The following is a 26,854-nucleotide window of genomic DNA, read 5'->3' as shown; positions in this document are numbered from 1 at the left end:
TGAAGTGGCAATAAAACATGGATACAACCTACTGTGAATCTGTAACTAAAACGCACAAACGGCCCCGGAACAGACGGTGCAGCAGCGAATCAGCGCTCACTCACGGGGAGGGCTTGCAGGCCGAGCCGGAGAACACCCTCCACAGCTCCTTGTCGGCCGGCGCCAGGGCTGCTCGGACGATGGCGTGCAGCAGCCCGAGGGACAGCGCCTCCGCCTGCGGCGAGCTGACGCCCTGCAGGGCCAGAGCCCACAGCCGGCTCCACAGCTTCCGCAGCTCGGGCCCGGGGCGCAGGGCCCGGCAGGCCGCCGCCGCCGCCCGCAGGCAGCGCATCACGTACAGACTCCTCTCCCCTCGCCTCTGCTGCTGCAGCAGCTGGCACAGCGCCGACAGGAGGGGCACCAGCTCCCGGCCCGGCAGGATGGACGGGTACTTGGAGAGCAGCACCTCCGTGATCTGCAACCTGGGCGGCAAAGGGCACCGGTGTAAGAAAGCCTGGGAAGCACTGTCACCGCCACATGCAGGCAGCACCCCCAGTTACAGCCCTGAGTGCGCATCGCACACAAGACAAGACACAAGGCGGTGTGAACCAGCGCCATTAAATCTGCCTTCCAGAGGAGGCGTTCCTGAGCTACAGGGAGAGGCGGAGCTACAGGTCTGTGTCTTGTCCCCAGTCCACTACTGCTCTCACAAACTCCGAACCCCTCCACAGAGCCGCTTCCCACAAAGCTCATCCCGGCTCCGGTCGTCTCACCAGGGAATGACGTTGAAGTCGCTGTGAGAGGGCTGCAGGCGCTCGCGGACGATCTCCCAGCCGAGCTCGATGCGCCTGCGCTTGCTGGGAGCTCCTCCCTCCAGCTGCGTCACGTCCAGGTGCGACTGGGTCACCTCCAGCACCTGGGTGTCGTGGGTGAAGAGCTACGGAGCGAACACGTAAAAGGAGTGTGGCATTGTGGGTAGGAACCCGCCAAGGTTCAGCTAAATAAAGTCTGGTTGACTGGACAATGGAGTGTAGACGGAGCAGGCAAGGCTCAGGCCTGGATTAAATGAACTACATCTTCAACCCAACCACCAGCCTAAGAACAAAAGACTCAGAACCCGATGTCTGATTTCCAAACCCCATTTGCAAACAGCATGCCGCCACCAGACAGCGGGTTTGTAGTCTGCAACCAGAAGGAGGGCTGAGCCAGTAGTTCAATCCAGGCCTCGCTCTGTGCACCGACAGTCTGGGATGTTCTGCTGTATTTAGAAGACAGCACCACTTCCTTCACAGCAGGCAGAAACGTCAGCGGCCGTACCTGCTGGCAGACGTCAGCAGTCAGCTCGATGAGGTTTTCCTTCACGGCAACGTGGCGCGATCCTGTGGAGTACTTCCCTCGGCTGCCGATCTGGCCAATCTCGCTCACCAGGGCATCGTACAGACTGTAGAGGAGACTCTGCCACTTCGCCCAATCCTCCGCGTGGGCACCTGTGCCAGAGGAGGGTTCAGTGAAGGGGGCGAAGCAGGAGTCCTGTCTAGTGTCTGTTGGTTCTGAGGTAGCGATGCTGTCCCCTCCCACTCCCACTCGCTCAGCTGTTCACAGCACCTGAAAGCTCGCAGTCCACTGCTTTGGCTGTGACAAAGATCCTGATGCCAATACATTGTGAAACTGCGGCTGAAGCTAAAATAAATATCAAATCCATTGCAGGCTCATCAAAGAGACAGGCCAATACTATACACACACCCTCTTTCATATCATACCCAGCGTGGCCTCTTATTGGAACAGCTTATTGGAGATCCCACTCAGGGCACACGAGTCTCTCCGGGACTCTGCAGCACCTGAGCTCCTGCCGTCCTCACAGTCAGAGCGTTCCAGCCTGGCCTTTAAAGGTTCAAATTTCATGAAAGCCCTCTAAATATACCAGGACATGAAGCTGAGAGTAGCTTACGTTAAAGTTTAAGAGTAAAACTAAATGTGCAGAAACAAAGCAGAAGGTAACTGGAAATCTGCTTGGACTGGTGGGCCACGGCCTGGTCTCACCTGTGGCCTGCGTCTTGGCTCCCTTCGGATGGTGGACGCGCAGCTGCAGGTGGAAGAACCTCACGATCTCCTCCTTCAGCAGGTCCTGCGGCCGCCGCTGGGCCCAGACGCACAGGACAGAGGGCAGGAGCTCCTCCCCCAGCCCGCAGACCCGCGTGCGGCAGTTCACGGCCGAGGCCCTCAGGAAGATGTTCAGAGCAGCCAGCAGGTGCTCCAGGACAGCCAGGTACTTCTCCCTCCTGCACGAGGCACAGAACACACGCTCAGACGTCACGGACCGCAGGCAGGGCTCTCCTCGGAGCAGCGAGGTGCGGTACCTGGCGTTCAGCAGCGCTCGGGAGAAGAACTTGAAGAGCTTGTGCACCAGCCCCTCTGTCTGCAGGCAGCAGCCCCTCACCAGGGTGTGGATGATCCTGCTCACCAGCACGCGGTTGATGGCACTGGAGCTGCTGTTGTAGAAACCACAATACACCTCCAGCAGCTCTGGACAGGAGAACACAGGGAATCTGCACTTCAACACGGCACAGCAGTTCTATTTCATTGTTAATCTTTCCAAGTACAGACTCTAATTCCACCCTGACTGCTGAGCTGAAGTCGGAATGGGGAATATATTAGTCTGGGATCACACACTTAATGGAGTGGAGCTCAGGTGCTGGTTAAGGCACCTACCAGCCCACTGATGCTGTGTGACCTCACACCAGTACTTGCGGACAGACAGGATGTCCTTCAGCAGGATGCTGCTGTAGTCCTCTCCATAGGCACTGCAGGAGAAGGAGCTCCTGAGGATGCCCACCAGGTGAGCCAGGAGGTCCGTGCACTTCAGGCGGGGGCCTCCTGCGAAAGGCAATCGCTCCAATGTGTGAACAACGGGCAGGGAAAGGAGGCAGGAGATTAAGCAAGCGGTCAATGAGCTGCCAAAGATCTGTGTTGACTTAAAACATGGTCACTTACTTTTGTTTGCACATCTGATGAAAAATTTGAGCAAGCTGCTGACTTCCTGCATTTTTTTGTGCCTGTTTGCTTGTGTGGTGGCGGACACATTGGCCTTCCCAGTCTGCAGCGCCTCCGTTTCTCTCTCCACGTACCGGCGCAGAACCCTTCAGGGACGAGAGCCGCTGCTTTGTCAGATTCGCCTGGGCCGCAGTTAATTAAAGCATCCAATTTCTTAACCGCACATCCGGCAGGGGCTTCTTAAACACCCCTGCTGCAGATGTCACTACGCTCGGCCAGACCGCTGAAATCGCGACCCGCTCACACGACTGAGAGCCTGGTGGTAAAAACGGGGGAGCTGGGCTTTTGTTTTCTGACAAGTTCAGAATACTACACACTGGCCGTCACTCGTGGGTTTACCGTTGTCTCCTGCAAGGCCAGCAGAGGCGCCATCCTGCTTGTGCTGCTCTGCTACAGAGCAGGTAAGACCCTGCAGCTGCCCTGGCAGTACAGTGCAAGAACACAGGAGCACAGCGCACTTGGGCTTCTACGCGAGCCAGTGAGAGCTGCGGCTTGTGCAAGAGGCTTTACGTGCATCTTCGCCATTTTACAAGGCATTCCCCCTCAGCTACAAACAGAGCACCTCCAGGACTCCCTGTGAGCACTGTTCCAGACAGGAGCACTGCTGGGCTGCGTGTGTGTATAAACCAAATCGACGAAAGGGTGGGTGCACAGCACAGTTAGGCTGTGTGACAGAAAATCCAAAACAAGGCTTCACAACTAACACACAGGAAACATCCTCAGTGACTAATGCGACCTGGAGCAGACCGCCATGAACTCATCACACACGGTCATTCATTCGGGCTCATTTTAAGAGCACCTACCCAAAGACACCATCCCAGGTGAGCTGTTTGGAACCCTTCGCTGCTCTTGAAGAACTGGCTCTGTCCAGGGCCTCAACTGTCTCAGGAGACACGATGAGCCGCTTAAATTTATCCGCTTCTTTCTGCAAAATAACATTGACAGGTGGACTCCTAAGAACATTCTGCTAGTGGCAACTGATTGTTTAATCTACAGCTGTTTAATGCATCAAATCCACAGTATTGTCAAAACACTCATTATGTCAGGGAAAATGCTTCATAGGAATGCCAAAGGTTACTCAACATATAAATGTATGAATGAAAGAAAGCTTATTACATTCTCAGACTCTTTCAGCTTCCTCATTAACCTTTGAACCTTTGAACATCAGCACTGAAGTGATCTGGTCACTCCTGAGCGACTCACGCCCCTGTCCTGCACAGAGGTGAACGCATCTACCTTCCTCTCCGTGGCCTTGTCGCTCTCCAGCCCACGGCAGCACATCAGGAGCTCATGCAGCAACAGGCTCATGTTGTCCTCAGGGTGGCGCTGCACTGGGGGCCTGCAGAGGCAGACAGGGGAATCGATGTCGAGTACTGACGCCGCACTGACAGTGCAGGAGCACAGAATCGAACTGGAGAAGCGTGTGTGGGGGGCGGGTTGCAGACACAGGCCTGTTTTGATTCATTACACCCCTTCAAAGTATGCCTTCTGATCACAAACACAAACGATTCTACACATAAATCATTCCATTAATAAGGGTTTCACATTAATGCAGTTTAAATAAAGTGCCCAACCCCCTATCCCACTGAGCTGTAGGGAGCAGTCCCTGAGATACTGCCAAGATCTACTTCGCACACGGGCGATGAGAGGACCACATTGCCGTCTGATGACCTTCCACACCAGCCGGACGCAGGACGCAGTATTACAGCAGGAGTAGCACTGCTTCAGGTGCTTCAAGTCCAGGAGTCCCCGTCTGCCTTCAGAATAGATCGGCGATGACCGTGCTAGGTGTACACGTTCAACAATCACAAGCGAGCTACACACACTTGTTTAGATCTGCACGGTATTACCAAAAACATACGATCAAGATCCAGACTTTAAAGTAAAGTAAGCTAGCTATGCAGTCTGATTAAAATTGACGTCAAATCATCTTAAACTACTAAATGATTCTCCGCATCTAAAAATCGCTGGGAACTGGGTACCTAGTCACATACCTCCTTATATAGCTTTCTTTATTTCACGACAGCGCCGTGTTCTGACGTTCACTTAAACTAAATCCCAAGTGCTGTCCACTGTAAAGACAGCACAGCAATACAAACACAAACCGCGCCTCCCCAACTTCAACTTCATTTCCGGGTCGTCGCGAAGACGGGCGGTTCTGCTAGCCAATCACGGCCACAGTTCCTGAGATAGCTCCGCCTCCCCAGTCCCAGCGAGGCAGGGGTCTCTGGTGCAGGAGCTGCAGACTGGAGCTTTAAACGCACTGCCACTGTATTTTTAATCCCGTTGAAAAAAATACAGAATATCATATCATTTGTCATAAATTTAATCATGACACTTACATAAAATTAAACGGTCTGGGAAGAGACCCCCATTTGAACAGTTCAAAACAGAGCATGTCTCCAGACGTTTTGCTATAAGCGTAAGAATATACAATCTGTGCGTACCTTGATTTATCTCATTTAATTATTTTGTAAAATGCAGCTGTGTTATGTACCCCTGACGATGTTATGTATATAAACTCTTGTCTGTATTGTATATATTATTGTTGCAATAAAATTTTTGATAAAAACATTTCCACTGACAGAATATCTGTTTGGACCTCTGATTTATTTTATGCCAGTTTCCATTGTTACGCACAAATAACGTTTTATATAATATTCTGAACCCAAGAGCGCTACTATATGTTAATACATTATCCGCCATGTAACCCTGTCTCGCGTACTGACATTGACTGACCGAACACCCGAACTACATTTCCCATGCAGCCTTTTAGGCGAATACTTCCGGGTGAAACGTGCTGAATTTCCGCGCTTTTTCTGCGGGTGGGTGTTATTGGGAGTTGTGTTCAGCTGAGCTGAGAAAAAGTATAACGGCTCAAATGTGTGCTGTTCGGTTTTCTTTCATGACTGTGCGTTTGAGGGCCAGTTGAAAAGGCTTCACAACAGCCATGTTGCTACCATCTGACATTGCGAGGCTGGTTTTGGGTAAGTTGGAGGGGTCGCAGCGGGGTCTGTTGCGGGACACAGGCGTGTAGCCGGGGAGTTTGCTCTGCGGTCGCAGCTGAGAGCTGTGTTGATCACAAAGGGGCCCTGCAACACGTACCAGAGCCTGTATCTGGGGGACAAGAGCATGGTTAGCTAAAGAGCGTGTCTTTCACTGTGTAGATATCAGAAAGCACTGCATATAATATTTGATGCATGATATCGATACCACTGGGTGTAAGCTGTCTGAAACAACGGTGGTCGGAGTACTACCACCTAAAATACTAAATTACACACCAGGTACGTGTTAATGTCAAATTCCATAATGACTGTGACGAAATTATTAATACTGGGGAAAAATGTCCAGTACATCAGATGTCAGATTTTGATAGTATTCCAGTGGCGTTTATGACCTTGCCAATATTTCAGTTGCAAGGACGTTATCAGAAATCAGTCATGTCCGAACAATTGTGCATAATTCGCTTATTGACAAAGGATGTTTATTTTTGGATGCATGCCCTGGTGAGTTGATATTGCTTTGAAATTCCAGTAAATGAAGTAAACCGAGTGCTTGTTTGTTCTGGGGTGCGCCAAGGGTATCTCCAACAGGAGCGCCTGACTGCCACTTGCCGGGCGTTCATCAGCGAGAGTCCGGACCTGAAGGAGTACGCGGAGCACAGCACCGAGGACGGAGCGATTCCTGCCTGCGTGTTTGTGAGTGCTGTCCGATCTCAGCAGAGCCCCTCGCCCCTGTACGCTGTAATGGAAAGACTTGTGGAAATTCGTCATCTTATGGCATGCACATGCAAAATTTCACTCTTTATTCTCTGCGAAAGTCTCACCGTAACTAAAGCCCTCATTAGCTGTCTGAATGAAATAGCTTGCGTTTCATGTGCTAGATTTGTTTTCATGAAAACAGCATACACAGTGTGTTAGACATCTCTAATCTGAGCAGTGTGCTCAGATTTATCCTATATTTCCCTACGTTCTGCTTTATCATGTTGTTTTGTCTTTGCAGTCTTTGTTTGGGAAAAACCTGAACACCATTCTGAATGAGTATGTTGCCATTAAAGCAAAAGGCAAGTACTGGAGGTTTTAAAATAACTTCAGACTCAGAGCTTCATATGTTCATGTTTTGTTAATATACAACTGTTTTTTTTTTGTCAAGAATGCAGCCAGGAGTCACAGGTACCTGCTATGATGACGTCGCTCTGGAGGAAATTAGATTTCACTCTGAATCAGATCAGGTAAAAGGAAACTTTAACTGGATTTCTGGGGGTGGGGTAAATGGAGCCTCTTGTTTCAGGATATGCAACCATAAGAACTTGCTCCTGGAGACTGTCGCAGCAGCGGTGTTTTTACCAGAGCTTCAGAATGGAAGAAAATCTTGTAGATAAACTGTCATGAGCTCCTGACATCATGCAAACAATTTCTTGTGTCATCTGTGTTATGAAAAAACGACTATGGCTCAGGAACCAGTCCAGGGTAGAGTAACCATATACATTGCTGGACCAGCGTACACCCTACACAGACAGACTAGAACTGAAGCTTTGTAGGCTTCAACAGAAAGAGGCATTGACAAACCCATCCCAGTGGAATTCTTCTGAACAGAGTGACGCATTAACCAGAGGACTTAGGTTGAAACTACATTTAAAACTAGGAACCGGGGGTCTGTCATAAGTATCCCATTTCTGAAGAAATGAAATATTATAATTTGACACATTCCAAATTTTGCAGGACTGTCAGATATTATCTTGGCATGAGAATAGTGAAATGTAAAATGAATAAAGATTAATGATGTCTATTGCTCTCACTAGGTGTATGCAGAACTCTCCAAGCATTTACAACAACCAAAGATGTAAGCTGGCCTTTTCATTTTTATTATTTAAATACAGTTTATTTTTTCTGTCCGGTATCTTTTCACTGCATTTTAGATTTTAGGAAACCACAGGTCTTTCATACCATAATGAGTCCGTCAAATGGATTTCTCAGAATTGCAGGAGAAAAGGGGAAATTGAAGGTTTAGAAAAAAGAAAAAAGATAACTGACTTTTTCCTCTGCACGTTTATAATAACCCTCTTATAAATGTCTCCTTCCATGTCGGTCTCAGACATTCTGGAAAGTTCTGTCTTGCATTCGCAGATGTTCCCATATTGAAAAGAAAAGCATATTGTATTGTTTTCTTAGCTAAAATTGACCATCCTTTCGTAATGAATCAGATCCTGCACAGTCTGTTGGCATTGTAACTATTCATTGCTTCTGACTCTTTCAATATTTAAAAAAAAAAAAGATTTGATGATTTTTTAATCTCAAAGATTCTTGACTTTGTGAGTTTTTATTCCCCTCTGCCTTTTGGCACATTTACAGTATCAGCCTGTACTTTCAGATCTTTGTTCTCGGGTGTCTGGCACCGCTTCTCTCTTTGCGTGCGTGTCCGTGTTGCTCATCGGAGCTCTCACCCCTGCTGTGTGCCCGTGTGCCCATGTTGCAGTTCGCACCCGGAATGGGATCCTGAACGTGCGGCATCAGAGAGCTCAGCCCTCCCCGCCAGCTCCAGGCAGCTCCGGGCTGCTGTCTGTTACTCCCTCTCCCGGCCAGCACAGCCCCAGCCCCGTGTGCGTGCCTCAGGCCATGCTGGGGTGCTCCACTCCCATCTGCTACAGCTCCCTGCATGCGAGACCCTCCCCCCTGTGCGTCAGCCAGTCTCAGGTCCAGGAGCGAAGCAGGGCTGTGCTCAACGTGAGCAGTAAGTGGAACACCGAGGGGTCGTGGTGAACATGTAGTTAAAGGTTTTGTTTTGTGTTATACATGTGGTTTTTAGTTTTTTGTGTGTTAGTCCTATGGCCTTTGTTCTACAAAAACATCCTGACCTGTTAAATAGTACTTGTCACTACATTAGTCTCTCACAATGACAGATCATCAGTGTGTCCATTTAAGGAAAAATCCTTGCCCAGATTCTGAGTACAGTAGAGGAAAGCTTGTATGGAAAGGCTGCCTGAGGACTGCAGATTACTGGTTCCTTAAGAGCCCCTTTTGTTTTGTTTCCTGTAGGAGATTCCCCTCTGCAGGTTGTTGTTCCAGATCGCAGATTTAGCCCAGGACAGTTGTCTCCGGGCCGCAGGAAATGGTGAGGAGACCGCTGAGAAGGTGTGGCCTTCCTAAAGTCAACGTTTTTTCCCAGAGGATTCTCTGCTTTGCTGGTTTGTGTTGCTTCAGCACCTGTGTCATTTCTGAATCCTTCCAGCTGGAAAACTCTGCAGTGTTGCATGCAAAGAATACATGTCTGCTGAGAGCCATGTCTGTGTCTCTCTCCCTGTGTTTGTCTGCTTGTTCCTGCTAGACAAGCGCGGAATCTGCAGCTCAGGCTGAGGTGGCAGCTGGCCCAGGCGTAGTGGTCTCTCCGTGCCTGGCAGCCTGCGTGCTGTTAGTGTTTGAGCTGTGTGGAAAGGATACAGGAAGGCCTGATCCTCCTGTGCTGTGCGGTGTTTCAGTGACTCCCCCAGGAGGAGAGGTGGGCTGCTGGCTGGACAGGGCGGAGCACCAAGGACCCCCCAGATATCTACTGTCATTGTGGAGACTGAGGAATTCCAAAACGAAGGAGAGCAGGAGCCCGTCTCGGAGAGCTTTCCCGTGAGTCCCACCTCCTTCCACATCGGAATCGGATTCTCAAAGCCAGGCGGATCTCTAGCATCTGTTTCTCTTCTGTTCTAATGATTTATTCCATCCTTGTTTCTTACAGCAAATGGTTATAGAGAACGCCAGGGACAAGATACTTAGTGACAAGTCCCTGCAAGAGAAACTTGCAGAAAACATTAATAAGTTCTTGGGAAGGTAAGATGAAATTGAATGGCATTTTACATTAATGGTCAGCTAGTTAAAAGTCTGTAATCCTACATGGCTGGAAACATGGGTAGGAGTCTAAACAAGGACCAAAACTGACAGAGCTTTATTTTAGCCAGTAATCTTTATTGAAAAGTTTAAGCAGTCTTTTCGATGGGAGATTGACTCTGAAGTCCATATCCTTTTGCAGAATCCCAAACCAAAAGTTTTACAAAATAACAGCATCCTGCCCACAACCAGGTGACCCCTGATAATTGCACTGTAAGTGTACAAACTCTTCTGTATACACACCATGGTCACCCTCTTCACCAGAGCATGAAGTCTGTCCTGTTGGTGTCGGGCTATGGCAGGTGTGTGCATCAAGTGCACCTTGAACCTCGTAGGTACAGCAGTGCCACCTGGTGGTCAATCTAGGAAAGTGTTTTAAAGCATAAGGCATTGAAGATACAGACTGTCCCCAGTGTCTGTGCAGATTTTGCTTAGTGTGGATAGCCTTTCTGTGCTCCTCCTCTTCCTGGTGCTGCTGTAATAGTTCAGGATAAGCTGCTGGTGTTCTCCGGCAAGCTTCCCACATCTGATTCATGTGATGCATTTGGTGACTGCAGAGCAGTTGGGGCACAAAGGGATCTGGCTCTGATTTTTTATTTTTTTTTGGTGTTTGTTGACAGTGAAAACAATCCTCAGACTTCTAAACAAGGTGCAAGTGGCGCTGTGGTGCAAGATCCTTCAATCGATGAAATATTAGGTCTCCAGGTAATTTTTCTTGGATTTTAGAAACATAACATATGAGCATATATCATTTTTAAAATATATTAGAGTGGATGCTTCACAGCAGGTTACACATATTTGTTGTTTTATGCTTCCATCTTTCTTGTCCAGAAGTGCCAAAGTGAACAGATTATTTGGAGAATTTAGATCCAGGAGCTGCATCAGCACATGAGTCACACAGGACAAAATGGGCCTTAATTCCTCACTAAAGAAAATGCTTATCTTTTTATTTTTTGGGTGTGGAACTTCCACTTGTTCCTATGTGTTACTATTAATTCTGCTGACTTGTTTATCCAACGCAGCTAGCATTTGTGCATCAGGCGAGACCTGTGTATTTAGCTAGAGCAATCTGGGGGAGACTCCTGGCCCAAGATCTCTGCTGCACGTGCTGCCTTCATATTGCTCTTGTGTTTATGCAGGCGGAGATCCACATGACAGACGAGGCCATCCGTGACATTCTGGAGCAGACTGAGTCCGACCCAGCCTTCCAGGCTCTGTTCGACCTGTTTGATTACGGTACGGGGGTAGTAAGGCTGAGTGGAGGACTGGTGTTGTGCTTCGGTGATCATTTGCACTGAATGATGCTCAAAAAAAGTGTGTATTTTTTTAAAATCTGTTAACAGTCCCAAAAAGTCGACTTTTTAAAATTAATCACAAAAGTTGTGCTCTGTTGCTTAGTGTGCTGTTCTACCATTGAATTAAAAACTCCAGTTAATTACGTTTTTTTTTCTCTGACGGCAGGGAAAAACAGGAGCAGTGAACCTGGCGTCCAAGGAGGTGCGGGTCCCATTAGCGTAGACCAGAGTGCAGCTCCAGCAGAGGCCCAAGAGCCCAGTGAAAGCCCCTCTGAACCTGGAGATCAGGGTAGGTGCAATCTTCAAATCACTGAAAGCCCTTCACCGTGCCCTTCAGGCAGAACCTTTCTTCTGTAAATCACCATCTTTGTTTTCATTCTCTTTTTTAGGGGCTGGTTGTAAAGATTCAGTGTCTGTCATGGTGCCCACACCTAGAACACCCAAGACAAAGAGCGACTCTGGCCCCAGAAGCAAGAAGAGCAGAAAAACGGCTCATCCCCTCCCGTGTGTGTCGCGGGTGTTACTGGCCTCCAGTTCTCCACACGGAAACGGTGAGCTCCTCCTGGCAGCCAGACCCACTGCATGTGGAGTAGGGCAGCCCGAGAACAGAGCGACGGCAAGCAGGCACAAGCAAACCAGCGCTTCTCAGCATTGTGGGGCTGCAGTGGAGGCCTGCAGGGGCAAAGACAGCAACAGCAGCCTGTTGACAGCAGACAAGGACGGTGCCAGTTCCTCCCTTGCTGAGGAGGAGGGCATGGACATTGATCTGCAACTGGAAACGGATGCATCACCAGAGCATGTAAGCCAGCCGTCCCCTCTTCAACCACCTGACCAAGAGCACCTCCAGAAGGGATCCACAGACCCCAGTCCTGTCCAGATAAACGCTCCTCTTCCATCGTGTGACAGAGCTCAGTCTGAGATGAGACGACAGGAAGCTACAGGAACTCAGAACAGTCCTCCAGAGCCATTAAGGAGCAGTCAGGACCATGGGTTGGCAGACAAGCAGATGACCGTGTCTCCGTCTGAAGGCCCTTTCGCAGGGGCAGTGCAGACTGATGGCGGTGAACCCAGCAACACCGCGCCAGAGCCGTGGCCTTGTGGTGCCTCCCTCCAAGCCAAAGGCCAGCCTGAGGAGCCGGGACCTGGGGCTTCTCCTGCCCTGGGCGAGCTGGCAGGGTCCGCCTGCAGTGCGTCTGTCACGGGGAAGGATGGGCAAGCCAAGGGTGAGAGTCACTCCTGGGACAGCAAAGGGCCCTCGCCGGCCCCCTGCAGGGACAGCCCCTGGGAGCCTTTACAGCCCCCTGTGGGCAACCCCCCGTGCCAGGAGCACGGCGCCAATAAGTTCGTCTCCCTGAAGATCATAATCAGCGACGATCAGGAAGAACGGCCCAGGGACTCGGCGTCGGGGGGCAGCGTCTCCAGCACCTCCAGCGACAGGGTCCCCACGATCGTCCTCTCCTCCCCGGCCAAGGCGCCCGTGCCCGCGGGGTCCCTCGTCACCCCCGAGGAGACCGTGCAGGCGGTCAGCTGCCTGCAGAGAGCGGAGCAGCCGAGCCCCGGCTCCGCCAGGCCACGGGACCCCGCGGGCACCCCTGCCGCCGGCCCGGAGGAGGGCGTGCAGCTGTCCCTGGCCTCGGTGCCCGAAGTGCAGGCGGAGGCCGGGTTCCTCCAGCTGGTTCCTGCCTCCAGCTCGTACGGCGGCTCCAGCAGTTACTTCCTCGTGACGGACCAAGCCGCGGCCAGCCAGGCCGGCGGTCAGCCCCAGGTGATGGTGCTGCCCGGCGCCGCTGGCGTGGGGCCGGTGTCCTCCACCCCGCACATCCTGGCCACGCCACCCCGGAGCCGGCCTGTGATCTCCAGCTCGGGTAAGACTGCCGGGGCCTGTAGGGTCCAGCCCTGCTCTTCTCTCCTGCGGCTTGAGTGTTGGAACAGGCAGGAGGAGGCTGTTCAACCTGTTATCCCATTTGGTAGTTAGTAGCTGCTTGATCCCAGGATCTCATCCAGCTGTTTCTTGACAGAAGCCAGGACACGGCTGGGAAATGTTCTCCAGAGAAGAATTTGCCTCATTAACTTTACAGTGGCTTGTTACTTGTGATAGAAATAAGATATACAAAGTAAAGAAAATTAGCATGACTAAGAATAAGAAAACTATTTGTTTTACCATGCAACAATCTGGGAGAAGATGATTTCAAGTTTTGAGCGCTCATTTTCATTAACTGTTTAATACCAATAATTACTAATAGTTTTTCTGAAATGAAAAGGTTTTATAACAAAAATATTACTACAGAATTTTAGTTTTGCAAGCCATGGATCCCCGTTTTTCCCCATGAGGTGTTGCGTTCCGCATTCACAAATTCACCGTTCGCAGAGAGCTGAAGGAGTCTGATCCTCGCGAATACTGAGGCGTTTACTGTGTTCGACGTTAACTGAACCGTTGCCACGGAGGCTGTTAATTGACTGGTGGCTGTTCAAATTTCTGCAGGCTCAGCACTCTTCATTTCCTCTCCAGTCCAGCCCGTGCTGCAGAGCATGGTGGTCCCAGTGTCGGTTGTTGGGCAGAGCACGTCAGGCTCTTTCAGTGTGGCCCACAGTCAGGTAATCTGAACCTAGACTTCAGTATCGCTGCCTTTGCAAACTGACTTCACTTTATTGCCTACCAGTTATGAACAGGTCATTAATGTGAAAGCAGATCTTCAGCTGTTGCTCTCTGTTAATGTCCCCATAGATGCCGTTATCCGTCCGGCCTGCAGTAAACTGCGCATTTAAGGTCAAACTGAAACCTAAACTGGCCCCCAAAGCCAGCACTGACATAGGTAAGTCACAGCACTGGCCTACAGTCGGGGTGCATTGCATACGGATTGATTTGTACCATATTAAGGTATTCTAATGAGAATATCAAGTTGAGAACTGTTTGGTGCATAAACTTGTTTTTTAAATTCAGGGTATTTAATCTGCATTTTTTTCTTTTTAGGTAAATCTGGACCACCTGTGTCAGATCAGGGCACAGATGCCACTGGTTTGCAAAAACAAAAGTAGGTTTATAGAGCTCGGTTTCTGTGACTTTTTGCTTGTTTTTCTTTGAACTGTTCTGCAGTCACATCCCTGCTTTTGCTCTTTTTTTCCTCAGTCCTGTGCCACTGCAGCCGAGGCTCAAGCCAGCTGGGCCTTCCCAGCATGCAGCAGCTACAGAGGTTCCCTCTTCTTCACCTCCTCCAGCGTCGGGATCCAATCCCATGAGCGGGCAGAGCCACAGGAGGGTCCTGTGCTTTGATCTCACAGCACCCGAGCGGTGCCTCGGCACCACACCTGCCCCGGTCCAGACCAGGAGTTCTGGGGACACTTCAGCATCCATGGAAGCACCTGTGGTAGTCACGCCAACAGTGTTCACGGCTGCCTCCTCCTCTGCTGAGCAGCCCAAGACGAAAGGCCCCAGCTGTAAGCCGTGTGACAGCGTTCAGCCTCAAGCCGTCGGGACCGGAGCAGCTGCAGTCAGCAGGGATGGTGCTGCACCGAGGCCCGATGCCACAACGTGCTCGGATAGAGGGAACACCTCGGCTCCCATGAAGGAGTTGGAGAGAAGCAGACCCCCCTTATCCACTGATTCCAGCAAAGGTGCTCCATTGCAGACTGAATCTGAGCACAGGCAGAACCCTCATGGCTCCAGCGGGGACGAAGCTGCAGCGAAGCAAGAGTCCTCCGGGAGGAGTCTGGATTCTAGAAATAAATCTCAGACGTCGGACAACAAAGAGGAACAAGGAGGTACCGAGTCAAAGAGGGATTCTGCCCACAGCGGCAAGGCTGCAGCCGCCGACCCCAGGCTGAAGTCGAACGTTTCGGGGACCAGAAAGGAAGCTGATCAGGGCGCAAGGGGGAGGGAGGGGCTGGCGGAGACGAGGGGCTCCTCGCAGGACACCGCGCACGTTGCAGCCGATAAGGAGAACAAGCTGGAGGGGAGGAATCAGGAGCGGCAGCCAGCCGCTGCTCTGCCGCCAGGTGAGCCCGCTGGGGCTCATGCCTCCCAGCTCAACAGTATCCGACACCCTAACAAGACCAGCCCCCTCACTAAGCAGGCAGCGGAGATGCTGCAGGACATCCAGGGGCACATCCCTACTGCCACGCCCTCCAAGAGCCCCGAGCTGCCTCTCCCCAGGACCCCAGGGTCCGGCCGCCACCCTGAAGAGCCTCTGGACTGCCTGAGGACCCCTGTCCGCCCGCGGCAGGGGCGGGACGGAGACGGCACGCCCCGGCACCTCCCGCCCCCCGCCACGCCCGACCTGCCCACCTGCAGCCCCGCCAGCGAGGCCGGCAGCGAGAACAGCATCAACATGGCCGCCCACACGCTGATGATCCTGTCCCGCGCCGCCATTGCCAGGAAGGGCACGCCTCTGAAGGACAGCGTGCAGCAGCAGCAGGGCACGGCCAGCGCGGGGGCCAAGGACAGGAAGCGCAAGCATGCCAAGGTGTGCTCAAGCCCCCCGGGACAGAAGGACCAGCAGTGCTCCCTCTCATCGTCCAGTAAGAAGAAAGCCAAGGTAAGTCACCGTGGGCAGAGGAAACACAGGGCCAATGTCTCCACTTGCTCTGTGACGAATAGAGACCTTTTCCCCAAACACTACTGAGTCCCAGTTTGTGCTGCAGGAAACAGTTACATGTATGTACTTTGGGGAACGACCAATCATTTTAATAAAACCTTTGAAGCTATTTGTATTTGTGCTAAAATATAACCAGGGATAAACTATTCGTTTTTTCCAAAGATGTTTTTACCACGGAAAGTACTATATTAAAACGGAAGATATTTCTTCTGTTTTAATACAGTGTTAGTACAAGCAACGCTACTCGACCACAGCTCCAGTAAATGGCCGGCTGTACCAATGGGTACATAGGAAAGCAACGGACTTGAGAGCCACCAGCAATCTCTTGGCATTTTCTGTGCAAGAAACAAATTGTCAGCCTAAATTACACATAGTGCACACAGCAGGAAAAATGGCCTTGATTTTTCCTATGCCCTTTCCTCCAAACAGAAACAGAAAAAGCTGCTGGATTCCTTCCCGGATGACCTGGATGTGGATAAATTCCTGTCCTCGCTGCACTATGACGAGTGAAGCCAGACAGTGCGAGGTGGATCTTCACAGGAGCAACCTGAGTGACTGCTCTCCAATCGGCAGCACCTGCTGGTTATGCTAGGCTCAGAATAAAGAAAATAAGTGCAGAAGGAGAACCTTAAAGGCAGTACTGGGAAAGCTGGTTGGCCTAATTGGTACATTTTATAATATTCAGAACTGCTGCTCTTTGCTGTGAGCCATTCACCCACTGAAATACTGGAACCAAGATGTTTTGCACATGAGGTTGAGGAGGATGTGATCACTAAGGACAGTGTTAACAGGCTGTAGATGTGTGTTCCTAATAATTTTGAGTTGTACTTTGAAGGGTATTTTAAAAATGTCTACAATCCCGGTTCCATTGCACATTTTTTAGTATCGGAGTTAAAACGTTTATGCTTTACTCATCTTTTGCCCTAGTTCTACATGTTCCACTAAGTTTTACAAAACAGGAGTGTTCTTTTGTCCAGTTTTTTGGTTTAGGATGGATAGTATCCTGAATGTTCTTTTTAAGCCATTTGTAATTCCATACAAGAACTGGTCTCTCAGATCCATAGCACTAATAACAAATGATTATAATAAAAGCCAGTGAGATTATTCCTCTCTTCAGGATATGAGGAGTACTTCTCTTACCTATTTCCTTGTGGAACTGTTCATTTGCAGTGGTCCTAACACCTACCAGCGATTTGACTCCTATTCCCAGAGATTCCTGATCTCAAGCTGCCGACTTTCATCCCTGTACTACATGATTTGTATTAGTGCCTTGTTTCAATTGCTTGAATAGTCTTAAAATATAAGGCAAATGTACTAAATGGCCTTCTCTTGGTTGTTGGCACAAGTAGATAAGCTTATCAGCCATGGGGAAACTTCTACTCATTTGACCTGAAATCACCAGGAAAGGACAGAACATGGGACTTACAGTAATCCTACCATAATGAAATATCATTAAGGACCTGCTTGAAACAAAGAGCTGAAGCAAAGTGCAGAGATACGTTAACCATGGGAGCAGAAAGTGTTGCACACAGTCTTATTTTGCAATGGAGGTTGTATGCTTTTATTAGGATAAAACTGTTGGTAGCTTAGACACACTGGGAGTGACTGAAGCCCTGGAGTTAAAGTAACAGTGGACGGTAACAGTTAAATAAAAATGCAGGTGTCCACAATGCAGGTAGAGCTGAGTGTCCTGACTATTGTTGTACAATAAATACATGTATGAAGCCAGTGTTTATTTTTACCTACATCCTGTACACACTACATACTGTAGGTAGTTCTGATTAGTAACATTCTCAGCAAGTAGGCTGTTCCAGAGTGCAGCTGTCTTAGAACCTTTGGATAAGGATTGAAGAAGCTCCACCTCCTCCATTGCAAATTCCTGCCAGTCCATACTGTCCAGACTTCAGGTTATGAACCATGTGGCCCACGATTCTTGCCCCGGACATTCTGGATGCAAAAAAAGACGATATTGTCATCACACTGGCCTCCATCTTCTCCCACGAAGGCTTTAGCACAGATTAGTACCGGGCCCACAGCACAAACCATCCACTTTCTAGAGACCTTGGCTCTCATACACAAGCAGAAATATAAAATCTGAAATTATTCTTGCCAATAGAATTTGTTTTAACTTTTTTTTAAAAAAATGCATTTCCAGCAGTAACATTTTGGAGCAAATTAAAAAGGCAGAAGGGGGGGGGAGTTATACGTCATGGCAATCCCTTTTGTTAACATTCTGAACGTAGCCGACACTCGCTCTGTGCATTGCAGGGGGGTGGGTGCTTACCCAATTGGGTGACCAAGAGACACAGCTCCACCGTTGATGTTGACTTTGTTGGGGTCTATGTCCAGCATCTTGATGTTGGCCAGCACCACAACACTGAAAGCTTCATTGATCTCCCACATTGCGATGTCCTCCTTCTTTAGGCCAGCAGCATTCAGGATCTTAGAATGTAGTAGACACAAAAGAAATGCAAAAACTCCCACATCATACATGCCCACTGTCTTTTATTAAAATCGACACTTCATCCACCTCTAATACTCAGAGTGGTAATAAATGGAAAGCATCAAATGTCCTAGGTCTTTAGCTTTAGTGTATTACTTTTATAAGACATTTCTACTGCGACGCAGGTGAAGAATCACTCACCTTAGGTACGGTATAGGCAGGAGCAATTGGGAAGTCAATGGGATCAACAGCTGCATCAGCAAATGCTGGGAAACGGAAGGAGAAAGGACTCCTTCAGCACGCTGTCCTCTGGCATGCAGGCACACAGCTGTATGCCACACACACACACGAACACCGAGCTGACACTGTGTGGAACTTGTTTGATAGGAACACGCCTGTGCAACGTGCAGTCTGTGTGTTTGTGTTTCTCCAGGTTCTGCTTGTATTAACAGAGGTTCATACATCGTTTCCACCACTCAGGACCAATGCATTAATAATAATTCCTTACACAAATATAGCACTTTCCTGGACACTCCACTCAAAGTGCTTTACAGGCGCTGGGGATCCCCTCCACCAGTATAGCCAGAGTGGGCCAGTAGTCTCCCCACACACCAGCTCTCAGTAAGGAGGAGACCAGAGTGATGAAGCCAGTTCAGAGATGGGGATTATTAGGAAGCCATGATTGGCAAGGGCCAAGCAGAAATCTGGCCAGGACGCCAGGGTGACAGCCCTACTCTTCTCAAGAAATGTTCTGGGATTTTTAATGACCACAGAGTCAGGACCTCGGTCTTACTTCTCATGCGAAGGATGTATTTTGTCTGCTGTCGGCAGTCCTGGGGCAGGGCTCTAGGTTTAAAAGATGGTGCAGGTGTGAACGGTCATTCACTGCTCTGGGGCTGGAGATCAGGATCGGGTGCAGTCCCCGAGCGTTCCAAGGAGAGTTCGGGAATTGTAATCTTCAAAAGGGTAGGCGGTGGTAATTTACACATATTCGTGTTTAACATAGAGGTAGCTCCCTCTACCTTTTTGACGTGTATTGTTTCTCTTTAATCATAAATATTTGTTTTGTATTATCTTGGTTTTGTTTTATTTTTGTAAATAAAGCCTCACGGTCATTTTCTCACTGAACTTCAGCCATTTTCCCTACAGCTACCAAACATTTTCCCCTTGCAGGTCTTAATATGAAAACATCTCTGGACTCACCTATCAACCTCACAATCACATACAACATATTCCACAACATTTAGGGATGTTGTGAATTACATACTTTCACATTCTTGCCATTATATATTTTTTTTTTCAAGAGGCAACAAAACAATAAATAACGGAAAACCCATAGCATTTGTTGCATTTTATTGCCTCGGTATAAACATTGTAACTTTGAAACAGCTGCCTCTCGTTTGTGTCTAATTTCAGAAAGCCAAACCAGGAAACACCCGAGAGCTCAGCCAAGGCTTTTAAAGGAGCCCGGTGTGAGCGAAGGGTGACGGCACATACCGACGATTCTGGCCAGCGGGGTGACGTTCAGCCTCCTGGCGGCCTCGGCTGTCATCAGGACTACGGCAGCCGCCCCGTCGTTCAGCGTGCTGGCGTTGGCAGCCGTCACGGTGCCTGCAGAGCGAAGCGATCAGCGATCAGGCTCCACCAGAACACCCCTCGCACCAGGCCTGGCCTGCCCTGCCCACCACACAGAGCCGCCGCCAAACAGAGATCCCATCCCAGCTCTTGGCGTCACAACTGCAGCACTATGTGTTGGCCGGGTGGGTTTCCAGAGGCCCCCCGGCAGGTGAGGCGCGCTCACCATTCTCCTTCTGAAAGACAGCCTTCAGCTGGGGCACTTTGCTGAAGTCCACCCGCCTGTACTCCTCGTCCTCCTTCACCACGACGTCCGGCTTCCCTGCGACAGAAGAGAGGAGCCTCAGCGGATGCACACATGCAATACTCGCAGAGTCCTGGGGAGGTCACTGCAGAATAACATATATATATATAAACTAGAACTATGCATATAACTGTGTAGTATAAACTATTGTGCAGCACATTCTCTTGAAATTAGCTGATGCTCCACTGCACCAAGCAGGAGCCTGGCGAGAAGTGCTCCGATAAACACAAGAAGGAGCAGAGGAGGCCACTCAGCTCATGTAATCCATTTGATTTCTAGTAATTAATTGATTAAAGTGATCATCATGCCATTTCTTAATAGGAACCATGGTGTCAACAGCAAGGCTGCACATCTTCCAAACACCCCTCTGTGTAAAGCAGAGACTCCTGGTCTCGATGTTTCTCCCCATAGTTGCTACCTCAGCCCCCTGGCTGATTGTGAGGAAGTCCACTGGTTTGATTTGAGGAGCGAGTGCACCCCACCTTTCTGCGGGATGTTGACCGGGACCACCTCCTTGGCCAGGACCCCCGTCTCCCAGGCAGCCCTGCTGCGGGTGTAGGAGCTGAGGGCGTAGGCGTCCTGCTCGTCGCGAGAGATGCTGCTCTTCTTCGCCGTGTTTTCAGCACAGTTACCCTTGGGGCCGGAATTAAACCAAGATGAGCCGACTGCATACCTGCGACCAGTCAGCTGCACAGGCTAGAACCTTTGAACATGCAACCTGAGTTACAGGTGTACACTCATGCAGGAGAACACGGTAGACAGCAAACCCAACACTCACTCACACACACACACGACAGAAGCACTGCAGTTCACCATGTGGAACTTGTTGTAGACGTCGGTGAGCCCGTCTTTCACAATGAGGTCCTCCAGCTTCACCCCTCCGTATGGGAGAGGTTCCCTCGCCAGGACGTAGGGGACGTTGGACATGCTCTCCATCCCTCCGGCCACCATGACGTCCTGCCACAAGCCAAGGGACCATTACAAACCTGGAAGACGTCCACCAGGGGTGCCAGCGGCGGCAGGATCCCAGCAGGCTGGGCCTGTGCGTTACCTGGTGTCCGCACATCAGGCTCTGAGCCGCCAGCATGATGGACTTCATCCCCGAGGCGCACACCTTGTTCACTGTGGTGGCAGGGGTGGAGACTGGCAGCCCTGGACAGAGAGCAGCGCACATGAGTCGATCCTGCCCAGGGGAGAGGAGTTTGGACAGACCGCACTAACAACACAGCCCTGTCCATTTCACAGGCTTGTCCCAGGATATTATGCAAACGCGCCTGCACTGTGTCTTTCAGCATCATTAATTAAGAAGAGACCAGACAGGACAGGACAGACGTGCTCAGAGTGTAGCGAAGCAAATGCCACAGGGTCACCCTGGACAGACGGGGGTGTTGGTTACCTGCGCCCAGCAGGGCTTGTCTGGTGGGGGCCTGTCCTTCTCCCGCCTGCAGCACATTGCCCATGTACACCTCCTTCACCTCCTCCGCAGGGACACCTGAGAGCCACACACAGCGCCATCACTCCCTGACACGCATCCGGAGTGACAGAAGAGAACAGGTCTCGTGGCAAATTGTCTTGTCAAGATATTCCACATTTTCGAAAGCTTCAAGCCAGGAGATCTAAAAAGTTAAGATCTTGTTTGAAACAGATCTGCCTTACTCCTGCACCATTCACTCACTTCCACGGCCAGACGCTAAAAAACAGACTGGCTTTCAGTCAGAAGTGCAAGCTCAGCTGTTGTGGGGTTGTGAAAAGATCATGCTCTTTAAGGAAGTGCACAAGCAGGCTGTGACACGAGTATTCAGGGGCTCTGTCTGCCTGCCGGCAGGTGGGGGATCGAACCCGATCAAACCACAGACGAGCAGCCTCCTTCCTGTACCTGCTTGTTCGATGGCTCCCCTGATGGCAATGGAGCCCAGCTTTGTCGCAGGCACTGTGGACAGGCTTCCTTTGTATGAGCCCATAGGCGTACGAGCAGCACTGACTATGACCACCTCCTGCAGGAAGAGAGAACCAGTGACTCAGAGCACCCTTGCGCATTGTCAGGGGTCCCAGCTGCTGTGCCTGCCTCTGCAGGCTCGTCTCAGCTGCCAGGTTAAGGGCTACATCAGCTCAGCTCCTCTTTCTTACAGGAGCAAACTCTGCCTTGAGGAACAGGACTCCAGCAAGTGTTTCTTCCAACAGCAACCTTCAACACAGACTGGGTAGGAAAGGCTGAAGGCATTCAGGGCTCAACAGAACTGAACATTAAAAAAAAAACAGCAACAACTTACATTTAAAGCTGGACGAGATGCGTAGGTTCTTGATAAATACTTCTGAGCCTGTATATAAAAAGGTGCATGAAGAAAGGTGATTTGGCCTGTTTAAACATTAATAAATTAATAAAACAACTTTTATTGCCGAGATGAAAATAAATCTGTTGCACCCCTGCCATCTCCTAACTGCAGGTCTTCCTGTCCTAGTGACGCGGGCGGGTATACTGTATTTACAGCACGAGTAATATGCAGGGGCTTTGGTGACTTGAAACAGTGCAGCTCTTTTGCCCTTGTGTTTATGGCTCCAGCCCAAGACAGAGGTGGCGGCTGTGTACCTTCCTGCACAGCTCTGAAATAATTATGAAAGGAGCAAGCGCCAGCGACGTACTGTGCATATAATCAGCCTTGCGCTTTGAAAAGCAAGAACTCTCCCTTCTCCTCAAGTTCAAACTGAAAACTGCATTAATGTAGCAGACTGTAATGCAGATTAACTATCCGGCGGCGAGTACCGATAATACATGGACATGTTCGGTCCTACACAGCTGATAGAGCCGAATGTAGGAAAACTTTTAATGTCACATTAGCTCCTGACCGGTAATTACTGTAAGACCAACTCGCCACGAAAACAAAGGCCTAACCTTTAGGAGTCAGAGCGTAATTCTGTAGCCTTTTCTCTGCATATCAACACACTTCGCGATAATTAATAGTATCAAAAGCATTCCTTTGCGTCTCACTTACCAACAACCGTCTGCAGAACTGGCTTTGCATGATGGACAGCCGACGACAAGACACAACAACAACAAATACGACTTCAGGACTGAGAGTGCATGTACAGTATTTCACCTTCAGCGTCTCTCAAACCCACGCCAACTGCATCGGCCAATCAGAGCAGGAGGTGTCTCGGCGTCCGGCGACGTGCCAAAGGTGAAAGGGTACATGGGAAATGTAGTTCGTGCAAAGGGGAGGTTGCAAACGAGAGCACTTTGACTGCTAGCAGCTAATCGGTCCAAGACTGATCCATCCGTTTCTTGAAGAAGCTAGGATATCGATCTTAATCCAGCTACATGTGCCGAATCTTGGTTAAAGAGCTCTCAATAATATACCAATTTCTTTTTTAGACATTTCAATATTTGCAGATTTCTGACACCTAACACCTGGAATTCAGCTCCCAGATTTTTAGACTGTGTTGGATCTGTGTGCTTGTCCTTCTCTTCTTTAAATAAATAAATTATTTAAATAATAATATAATAAATGTTACTTTAATGCCCCAGATGGGAAATTTGATTTGCAGGCAGGTAAAAGATGTAACATAATACATTTAACACAACACGAACCCATTACGAATATGAAATATAAAACAAATGAGAAACATACAGACATAAGATGCCAAAAACAAGTTGGAAGTTTAAGTACTTTCACAATCTAGAAATAAAAACAGTGAAATTGAGTCGTTAGTGTTTGTAATAGACGCATAAGATACATCCATGATGAAAAACTAAAGTGAACCATGAGCCAAGGGTATAAAGGATAACTTAATTTATTGCATTTAATTCTTAAAAATATCTCAATCTAAACTTGTTAGTAAAAATAGTAAAGTAAGCTGCATGTTCCAGTTTTCATTACTTTCATTGTTACCAGTTTTCTCCAATGTATGAAAGTAAACGCCGTTGTAGGTGAAAGTTCGAAGGGTCACTGAGATCAAAGAGTAAAGAAAATATTCCTCTCTGTCACAGCAGATTAAGACCAGGTCAGTCTGAACTGGCAGTGCACTGTGGTAAAATTAGTTTAAACTCCCCAACCTCCACCCTGTTTGTACAGACATGTTTAAATAACTTATATATCGATGTTGCTTCATGAAAACAAAACAGCAGCAGCCTGTATGCACCTGACTTTCTCAATGAATGTTCTGAAGAGACCTCGCGGACCAGTGACAACAATCCAGCACTTCAAGGACAGCACAGAAATCTAATTTTTTTGTGTCGGAAGGATAAAGGTTTTATCATTCTCGTTAACTACAGTGTATATTTTACTTTTCTTTAATGTTTGAATTGTTTTTGACTGTGATACTAGAAAAAAGTCTTCTGTGGATTCACAGAATAAAGTTCTGAATAAAGTAGAATACAAATCCAACCATCACATAACTTTGCCCTAAAATTTCTTTCGAACCTTAATAGTTTGTTTGGGAATTTTTAATTTGCTGTAGAAGAGGCTCAGTGATGCACTTCAGTTGTTGTTTAATAATGCTGAGGCAAAACCTCTGAGTGTCTGAAAGAAAACTAAGATGTTTTTTATCTTTTCTAAGATGTCTTTTATCTTTTTATCTTTCTAATGTGGGGAAATAAGGTTAAAAAAGCAGTTCTTTAACAACATCATATTGATCAATCACCTTAATTCACCTGTTGTTTCAGCATCAAAACAGGAAAGTAAGTTGTTTGAATAAAGGTCAGTAAAGTATCCAATGTGTTGTTGGCCAAACTTCATTAGATAAAGGAAATGTCACAAACATGTTACCATGAACTTTAACATTAGAATGTGCAGCTTGACAACCGTCTGTTTACCAATGAAAAAAACAGCTTTTGTACACAAATGTTGCAGGTTACAAATCATTTCCCAAACACTGAATGTAAATATTATTGGATTTCATTGGAACAGAACCTGGAATGCACTTTTTCATCATTTATACCAGCAGTGCAGAGGGATTAAAATCACACCTCAGAATCTGGTAAGTGTCTTGAGCCAATTCTATGTGTTTTGCCCAGACACATTCTCTGCACGGGCAGTATAGTGGGACAGTGGTTAACATTGCTGCCTCACAGCACAGGGGTCCAGGGTTCAACTTCGGCTCTAGGAAGCCATCCACATGGATAGCACAGTTTGCATGTTCTCTCTGTGTTCATGTGGATTTCCTCCTGGTGCTCCACCTTCCTCCCACAGTCCAAAAACATGCTAATAAGTTATTTGGCTTCTGTGAAAGCTGGTCCTGGTGTGGGTGTGTGTGTGTCCGTATCTGTGTCTGTGTGTGCCCTGTGATGGACAGGCATCCTCTCCAGAGTGTGTCCTGCATTGTGACTGCTGTTCCCCATGACCCAAAATTAGAAGAATCGGTTTGAAAAGAGATTAAAGTTCTCTGGTTGTGTTCTAAGATGATTATGTACTGTATATCAGACATCATTTGTTACAGTATGTTACCATCAATTCAGCATGAACATTGTTGAACAGGACAAAAATGACTAAATATGTTACTAATTTACAAAGGTGTAGTCATCTTTAAAAGCCCAGAAATGTAGAAGCTTATTTCACACTGTCTTATTTAGTTTTGTAAAATATGTACAATACAATATTAAAAAAAACCTAGTAATTGCATTAGATAAACTAAAATACCATTGAAAATTCATTATTGCATTTTGCTAGACATACTGTAACAGCTACAGAGATCTGGAGAAAATCTGCAAGATTTAAGTAGTAATCTAGCCATCCATAGTTCAGCAAAACTCGAGAGTTATTCTTCTCTTCTGGAAATTGTACTCACTCTGCTGTGATCCGTCTGAGAAATAAAGGTAACCTAAAGGATAAAGGAAAGTATATCAGATTCAGTTTAATGCCTACTGTCTACAATAGTCATTAAACTCTCAAGTATTGTTTTTCTCTTTGCGATTTAATGTATAGCCTTTGAGAATCCTTTTCACCATCTGGAATGCTTTTAAAGCACAAAACGTTTTTCCAATTAATGTTAATCAAAGGTAAAGTTGATGGCAATATGGTGGTTAAATGCTGTCAGTAGGAGAAAATCAGGACGGAATGGGTTAATCACTAACCTTAAAAGTGTATCTTTTATCAGGACCCTAAAGTCATGTGTGTTTGTGTTTGACCCTGAATTTCAAGTTGAAAACAAGGCGACTGAAAGATAAATGTGTAATGACCTCAGACTTGTAAAGCCTGTCTTAACGCAGATTCACAGGGTTCACAGGGTTATTGTACCCCTAAGAGTAAAGAGCCAGGAATGAAATGCATAGTCACGTGAAGTTCGAGCTCAGCTCCTCTGGATGAGGGCCAGCCACCTGCCCATAGGCCAAGGAGGTCAAGCAGAGAGGAGGGGACAGGAAGGCTCAGAGCAATGTGAAGGAAAAAACTGTAGTCTTTTTTAACTTAGGAAATGACTTCAGGAATGATTATGAGTCAGGGCGGCTGAGGCAAATTTTCAAGCTCAAACTTACATTGTGAACCATTGAATTATGACAGACACCTGAATGTCCCAAACACACTGTGATCGCACTCCCACCCTCCATTAATTGAGGTGTCTAAATCTTAGGCCAGAATAGGTCAGATCTTAAATGGTGAATGTATGTATAAAATGAAATATAAATATACATTAATAAACATCATGATTATTTTGCTTATAATTTTTATTTCATTTTATTTATTTTGCCAGAAAATAGCAATGATTCTTCTTACCTTAAATTACACAGATTGATAAATAAATAAATAGATTCA

At 48.2% G+C, this 26,854-nt stretch overlaps 3 protein-coding genes across 6 annotated transcripts in view; 1 reads left to right on the top strand and 2 right to left on the bottom strand.

The window, feature by feature from the left end:
• atm (ATM serine/threonine kinase) overlaps nt 1-5,149 on the bottom strand; it is a 35,953-nt gene extending 30,804 nt beyond the window's left edge. For all 3 annotated transcript variants that reach the window (XM_088638363.1, XM_088638365.1, XM_088638366.1), the window contains exons 1-10: nt 5,025-5,149; nt 4,267-4,369; nt 3,834-3,955; nt 2,971-3,116; nt 2,689-2,853; nt 2,337-2,502; nt 2,020-2,258; nt 1,297-1,466; nt 753-916; nt 105-461 (exon numbers count right to left, since the gene is read on the bottom strand). In XM_088638363.1, the coding sequence (XP_088494489.1) occupies nt 105-461; nt 753-916; nt 1,297-1,466; nt 2,020-2,258; nt 2,337-2,502; nt 2,689-2,853; nt 2,971-3,116; nt 3,834-3,955; nt 4,267-4,338 (1,601 nt within the window). In that variant the 5' untranslated portion in view covers nt 4,339-4,369; nt 5,025-5,149. The remainder of the gene's footprint in view (nt 1-104; nt 462-752; nt 917-1,296; nt 1,467-2,019; nt 2,259-2,336; nt 2,503-2,688; nt 2,854-2,970; nt 3,117-3,833; nt 3,956-4,266; nt 4,370-5,024) is intronic.
• Nucleotides 5,150-5,828: 679 nt separating this feature from the next.
• npat (nuclear protein, ataxia-telangiectasia locus) lies at nt 5,829-16,932 on the top strand. Of its 2 annotated transcripts, none has more exons than XM_088638361.1 (18): nt 5,829-6,017; nt 6,610-6,728; nt 7,033-7,093; nt 7,183-7,261; nt 7,832-7,872; nt 8,506-8,760; nt 9,066-9,141; nt 9,506-9,644; nt 9,754-9,845; nt 10,523-10,607; nt 11,042-11,138; nt 11,364-11,486; nt 11,602-13,062; nt 13,680-13,792; nt 13,923-14,010; nt 14,169-14,229; nt 14,325-15,729; nt 16,219-16,932. In XM_088638361.1, the coding sequence occupies exons 1-18, from the start codon at nt 5,981-5,983 to the stop codon at nt 16,297-16,299; spliced, it is 4,413 nt and encodes a 1,470-aa protein (XP_088494487.1). In that variant the 5' UTR covers nt 5,829-5,980; the 3' UTR covers nt 16,300-16,932. The 2 variants fall into 2 exon arrangements, with proteins under 2 accessions (XP_088494487.1, XP_088494486.1); XM_088638360.1 differs by having other exon boundaries at nt 11,587-13,062.
• A 391-nt stretch (nt 16,933-17,323) lies between these two features.
• On the bottom strand, nt 17,324-23,255 carry acat1 (acetyl-CoA acetyltransferase 1). The gene is made up of 12 exons (XM_088638362.1): nt 23,102-23,255; nt 22,382-22,429; nt 21,988-22,105; nt 21,508-21,603; nt 21,163-21,263; nt 20,925-21,068; nt 20,594-20,744; nt 20,034-20,129; nt 19,730-19,843; nt 18,434-18,498; nt 18,074-18,231; nt 17,324-17,736 (listed from the first exon to the last, which is right to left on the bottom strand). Exons 1-12 carry the CDS (start codon nt 23,129-23,131, stop codon nt 17,616-17,618), a joined length of 1,242 nt encoding a protein of 413 aa, XP_088494488.1. The 5' UTR covers nt 23,132-23,255; the 3' UTR covers nt 17,324-17,615.
• Nucleotides 23,256-26,854: the final 3,599 nt, after the last annotated feature.

The sequence above is a fragment of the Lepisosteus platostomus genome, chromosome 7 (assembly GCF_059453375.1).
Source record: "Lepisosteus platostomus isolate fLepPlt1 chromosome 7, fLepPlt1.hap1, whole genome shotgun sequence".
In the NCBI taxonomy this organism is placed as follows: Eukaryota; Metazoa; Chordata; class Actinopteri; order Semionotiformes; family Lepisosteidae; genus Lepisosteus; species Lepisosteus platostomus.
Note: the sequence above shows the minus strand (reverse complement) of the source record. Positions and strands in the feature narration are given on the sequence as shown.

What these genes read in the sequence shown, in the direction of transcription:
- npat (XM_088638360.1), top strand. Translation starts at nt 5,981, where the DNA reads ATGTTGCTACCATCTGACATTGCGAGGCTGGTTTTGG. An exon ending in GGCTGTGCTCAACGTGAGCA is followed by an intron (nt 8,761 to 9,065) that starts GTAAGTGGAACA and finishes TGTTTCCTGTAG; the next exon opens with GAGATTCCCCTCTGCAGGTT. An exon ending in CCAGTAAGAAGAAAGCCAAG is followed by an intron (nt 15,730 to 16,218) that starts GTAAGTCACCGT and finishes TCCTCCAAACAG; the next exon opens with AAACAGAAAAAGCTGCTGGA.
- acat1 (XM_088638362.1), bottom strand. Translation starts at nt 23,131, where the DNA reads ATGCAAAGCCAGTTCTGCAGACGGTTGTTG. An exon ending in ACAAGCCCTGCTGGGCGCAG is followed by an intron (nt 21,264 to 21,507) that starts GTAACCAACACC and finishes CTCTCTGTCCAG; the next exon opens with GGCTGCCAGTCTCCACCCCT. An exon ending in TCTACAACAAGTTCCACATG is followed by an intron (nt 20,745 to 20,924) that starts GTGAACTGCAGT and finishes TCCGGCCCCAAG; the next exon opens with GGTAACTGTGCTGAAAACAC.